General features: G+C 33.6%; 1 protein-coding gene across 1 annotated transcript in view; it reads right to left on the bottom strand.

Annotated features, from left to right (window-relative positions):
* The window catches only part of LOC137394790 (activating signal cointegrator 1 complex subunit 2-like), a 25,766-nt gene extending 20,042 nt beyond the window's left edge, over positions 1-5,724 (bottom strand). The window contains exons 1-5 of the mRNA XM_068081562.1: positions 5,630-5,724; positions 5,181-5,410; positions 3,782-4,088; positions 1,649-1,851; positions 857-922 (exon numbers count right to left, since the gene is read on the bottom strand). Coding sequence (XP_067937663.1) covers positions 857-922; positions 1,649-1,851; positions 3,782-4,088; positions 5,181-5,410; positions 5,630-5,686 — 863 coding nt within the window. The 5' untranslated portion in view covers positions 5,687-5,724. The remainder of the gene's footprint in view (positions 1-856; positions 923-1,648; positions 1,852-3,781; positions 4,089-5,180; positions 5,411-5,629) is intronic.
* Between the last annotated feature and the right edge of the window lie 276 nt (positions 5,725-6,000).

A 6,000-nucleotide genomic window follows, 5' to 3' on the forward strand; every position in this document is an offset into this window, starting at 1 on the left:
TTTAGCCATTAGTTGCTAATTATTTCACATTTACGTTTAAACCTTTTTATAGTTGTTTTACTTTTTTAAATTTATTTGACCTGCACAAAACATTTCCTCATGATATGAAGTTTGAAGGTTACAGTTGTTTGACAAAGTTTGAAAACCTTAACAGGTGTTTTTATTTTCTCTCTTAATTTATTTCAACTATACAAAACGTTTTTCTCATGATATATAGTTTGAAAGTTAAAATGGCAAATGTTGTTATATGTTAAATACAAATAAATTTTCTGTCCAAAGTCTTTTTTTATTACCCGGGCAACACAGGGTAGTACTGCTAGTACGGCTTGTACTACTATACAACATACTAAGTCTGACACGTATATGAATAGAAATAAGCAGAAAAATGTATGTGATGTGATAATATACAGATTGTTATCTTCAACCATTAAAGAAATGAAATGTTCAAAATTTAGTCAATTTCAAAACATAGTTCTATAGGTAGATGTTTGGTTTACACCTGTAACATCAGGACAAAATGAGATTAATTTAATTCACAAACTATGGCTATTGACTAAATTCACAATGAGTAACAATGTTCTAAATGAGAATTATTTATTTTCCAACAAAGGAGTCCAGTTCATTTAGCGCGTCACTGTAGGGATTTAAATCAAAGTAACCATAGATGTAGTCTCACTGCCTGATTGAAACTGCAAACAATGCTCGCTAGAATTCCACCAAACTATACAAAAATACCATGATTTGAGTTTATCATTACCAAACTAGCGTGGGATTACAATACAATGCTGATAGGACTTCATTAAACATTCAGAGAAACCTGTGTGATGTGTATACTGAAAGGAATGGATGCGCATACCTGAGGGTAGAACTGTCTAGCTGATCTAAAAGCTTGCAGAGTACATCTTCATAGAAGACTGATAAGCTGTAAACAAGGGAATATAGGGGCTAACTGAGGCTCTACACAAGCCTTCTGTTACTACATGAAAAATGTCTCTTCTACCACAACATCATTGACCTCTCAAATATCGCTACATCAATAACCTCTCTAATATCACTACCTCATAGATCTCTCTACATAACTCTATTACTAAACAATTCATAGAATGTATACATGATAGATTAACAAGCGCATAACTATCTGTCAGAGAGCCATCTGGCAGATGTAGCACCAACAGTGCGCAGCTATAATTACCTACACGTAGATCCTGACATGTACATAAAGCAGGCAACCAGTTGACTGCAAAGCCAACGTAAGGGTGTTGTCTGCCCCATACTAGAAGGTTGTCACCCTCATCTCTACACACTTTAGTAAATCAAAGAATGTAACAATAAAAGTTATAAACATACAAACACTTTACAAAATACACTATAGTTACATCTGTACAAACACCGAGCCTGGCTTAGCGGTACAGCACAGGAACCATGTGACCATGGTCACATGGTACCATGTGACCATGGTACCATGTCACACAGTCAATACCATAAATCAAGTGTTTTCATATCAAAAAACAACTGACAACTTGTAAAACGCAATTGATTCTATTGTAAGATGAAGCGCACTGAGACTGGTGTAAGAGACAGTAAGGTTAACAGTAAAGGTAATGGATAGCCTTATAACATGCGTGCGCTAGGTTTATTTTTTACATACACATGATATGTGGAGGGCTGGTGAAAGGGCAAACACGCCGGCGGGTAGACTTGTAAGAATGAATTAAGGCTATGGGGCATGTCAGATGCGTAGAGAGAGACGTCCAACAAGTCACCATCAGCAGAGCGATGTTCTGATATCGATAAATCTCTTGGCTCTATCAATTTGTCATCAGATAATTTCTCCACGAGGTCTTTGAATAACTATTGGAAATAACGAGGCATAGTCAATGAGGTCTCCTATGTCGCTCCTCTAATAAATAGTTTTACTATCTTATATTAATAATAATAGTTCTACGTATTTATTCACAACTCCATCTCAATAATCCTTTTGGTGGATGCTTGGTATCAGTGAAAGCTACTAGCGCAGATGTTGGTGATAATCAAAGTGTTTTACTTGCAGGGTGATTTTCTTTCACAAATTCACCCATCCAAAGCACTTCACCGTCCAAGCTATTAAGTGAACAACCAATAAGAATTCAGCAAAAGCTCTATTTCGATCGCCTCAACTTAAGAATTGCCTACAGAATGATGTGAAGTGTGAAGAAATGTTAGACTCTACTCCAATGATTTCAGCAAACATTTAAAGTTTTCCAAAATATTTCAGTTTCCTATTTAAATGCAACAACACAGGTGAAAACTACAAATGAAATGCATGAATTATCAAAATAATAATAGAAAAACTATGTTAGTTAAAACTTTAGTTAATTAAAATGGGAGAAAATTATACCACAAATCATTGTCACTATCTCTACCTACAAACCTCCATATTACATATACTAAACTTTCATTAGCAGGTCACTAAGTAACGAATAAACCTCTTTTTATTGAATATCAATTGATTGTCTTAATTTTTTTATAAATAACTTAGTTTTTGCATAGCTTTTATGACTCATTTTATTGAATACTACGTGTAAACATATAAGACTTTAATACTACGTGTAAACATATAAGACTTTAATACTACATGTAAACATATAAGACTTTAATACTACGTGTCAACATATATAAGACTTTAATACTACGTGTAATCATATAAAACTTTAATACTACGTGTAAACATATAAGACTTTAATACTACGTGTAAACATATAAGACTCTAATACTACGTGTAAACATATAAGACTTTAATAGTATGTGTAAACATATAAGACTTTAATAGTACGTGTCAACATATATAAGACTTTAATACTACGTATAAACATATAAGACTTCAATACTACGTGTAAACATATAAGACTCTAATACTACCTGCAAACATATGACTTTAATACTACGTGTCAACATATATAAGACTTTAATACTACGTGTAAACATATAAGACTTTAATACTACGTGTAAACATATAAGACTTTAATACTACGTGTAAACATATATAAGACTTTAATACTACGTGTAAACATATAAGACTTTAATACTACGTGTAAACATATAAGACTTTAATACTACATGTAAACATATAAGACTCTAATACTACGTGTAAACATATAAGACTTTAATAGTACGTGTCAACATATATAAGACTTTAATACTACGTATAAACATATATAAGACTTTAATACTACGTGTAAACATATAAGACTTTAATACTATGTGTAAACATATAAGACTTTAATACTACGTGTAAACATATAAGACTCTAATACTACGTGTAAACATATAAGACTTTAATACTACGTGTAAACATACAAGACTTTAATACTACGTGTAAACATACAAGACTTTAATACTACGTGTAAACATATAGGACTTTAATACTACGTGTCAACATATAAGTGCCATCTATAAAGCTTTGTGAAGTTATCCCCCTGGTCAAGCAGCCAAATGAGCTCACCTCGGATTTTAAATTTAAATTGTATAGGAATATATTTTTACCATCAACAAAATGATTAATGGCAAACTGAGCTATTGTGATGGGATGAGTTAGACTGCAGAATCGTGACAGACTCCCAACTCACTGCCAGGGTCTACGAAGTGCATTAATAATTAATTCTGCTCCAGCTAAAACTTCTCAACCCAGGCATGTAACCTTTGTCAATTCGACTGTCTTAAAAGCTGACTTGTATAAACTAAAATTTAACCATATTAATTATGAAAATTGAGCCTCACACTAATTATCATAGTATAGTTTTACCTTGATGAGTGTAGGAACGGCTTGCTTCACATCCTTTAGATATAATGGCTGATAATTAAACACATTAGCTATCATTTTAACTATAAGATCATGGTTTGCTCCTCCGAATAGGGTACATATGTCTATGAGTTTAGGAATATCTAATATGTAGTTATCGTAGAGTATACTGCCATAGACTCCATCAGTGAAACGATACTCTACAGACTCTTTGCAAGAAGTCATGCGCATGAAGACCCTAAGGTAGGTTCTGTAAAGTGTTCTCAACTGATCTACCAGCTCTTCATCGCCTTGGCATCCATCGAATTCTCTAAAAAAGTATTTTTTAGTTCTTGTGAGAACTCACTTGATGGTTGCCCATATGCAAGACCGCAGCCTAATATGGTAAATCTACATCATAAACTATAGGCGCAAAACCAAATACAGTGCACCCTCAGGATACAATTACCCTGTTATAAGGGAACATGATGATTTTTTCACCTCATCATATGAATCTTATTTCACCATACAAATCTTATTTCACAATACGAATTCAACAAAATTTTCACACGAGCTTAAATTTGCGTATTCGAATTTTATTTAATTTTAACTTTAATTTAAATTGAAGTATTACATAAGTCAAAATAACAAAGACATCAAAATGCTGTTCGCCGAAAATATTTTCACAACGCCTGAAAGAGACATGATGACCGATTTCTCTCAGTTCAGCAATTTTCATGCGTAAAACAGCAATATTTTCTCCTTGAAACCAGCAACACAGTTGGAGTTGTGATCCCTTCCAACAGAAGGTCTGTTGGTCAGACAACTTCTTTTAACCTGCTAACAAAAATCTGCTTCATTACAATAACAGCATCACTTAGGCTTTCTTGTTGAACTAGATTGAAAAAGTTTTTAAACAGGTCCGCTAAAAGTTATATTGAAAGCGAAAACAAAAACTGATAAGTGATCAAATTTTAGTGATAAAAAGTTGAAGTTCAGTAAAATAGTTAAAAATATGCCTACATACTAAAACAACTTCAAGTGTATGTGTTTAGAAAGCCTTATTTGAAGTGAATTCAAAGTTTATGTTCTATGTATGTCTGTCGTGAAGGTAAGAACTCCCCAACATACATTGCAATCTTATATTTTATTATTTTATTGCAGATCATAACCACTAAATAAACTGAAGTTACTCTAGGTAACTATAGTTGCTAAAGTTAATAGGTATACTATTTTCTTACTAATTTTTAATATGTACAGCACTTGAAATTTTGACAATTTTTACCAGTGGATGTTTGCATTATATAATGACTATGGTTTCTATATCCCTACATACGATTTTTTCACCATACGATGCCAACTCAGGAACGAATAAAAATCGTATCCTGAGGGTGCACTGTACAGTACGTGAAAAGCCAATTACCGCGGAGACAACGTCAAGAAGCTGTCGAGATTAGCCCTGAGTGAATCAGAAAAAATAAGATTACTCCAGAAAATATGACAAGGCTGACGAAGAAGCTCTTCTACATCGTAAAGTATTATCTCTGATGAAGTGAGCCAGTCAACCCTGGCCTCTTCCATGTCTGCTGGAGGGATGGGTTGGAAAGGCAGGAACTCTGTGTCTCCAACCAACTTCCTGTCTAGTAGCCGCTCCTAGCAAACATAATTAGCCATGATTAGTATGCTGGCAGGTGGTGCGCATAAGATGTGACACTGGTTACATCACATCTACCATGTGACTCAAATAATATTACTACAGCTATAACACATAAAAGTCATTAAACATCGTCTTGAAGAGCATATGAAGTAAAAATTGCCATATAACATTTCCATAATGTATATGATACAGTGAACGTATATGAGAGAGCCTACCAAAGCGGGATGAGCTGCTCCATCAGTAAGAAAGTTGCTTTTTTCTGTGGATGTCATAATCCACTTCAAATAAATAATTCTTTAAGCAGGACCTCTGAAAAGATGTGATATGAATGAATCAGAGAGTGATGATTTAAGAGACACATTTAACGACAAACAACCAACTAGAATTCTAAAACCAGAGCAAACTAACAGCATTCTTTACAGAGCGACAAATAGTAAAATAATATTAACAAAACAATTAAGCTACTGTCTCTGTATTAAAACATTTGCAGTTTGTAAGACAAAAATTGGGCAACTGCCAAGGCATCAAAATAGTCTATTTCGCCCCAGCCAGACCACCCAGCAAAATAATGTCCTATTATTTTGCT

Source organism: Watersipora subatra, chromosome 1 (assembly GCF_963576615.1).
Source record: "Watersipora subatra chromosome 1, tzWatSuba1.1, whole genome shotgun sequence".
Classification (NCBI taxonomy): Eukaryota; Metazoa; Bryozoa; class Gymnolaemata; order Cheilostomatida; family Watersiporidae; genus Watersipora; species Watersipora subatra.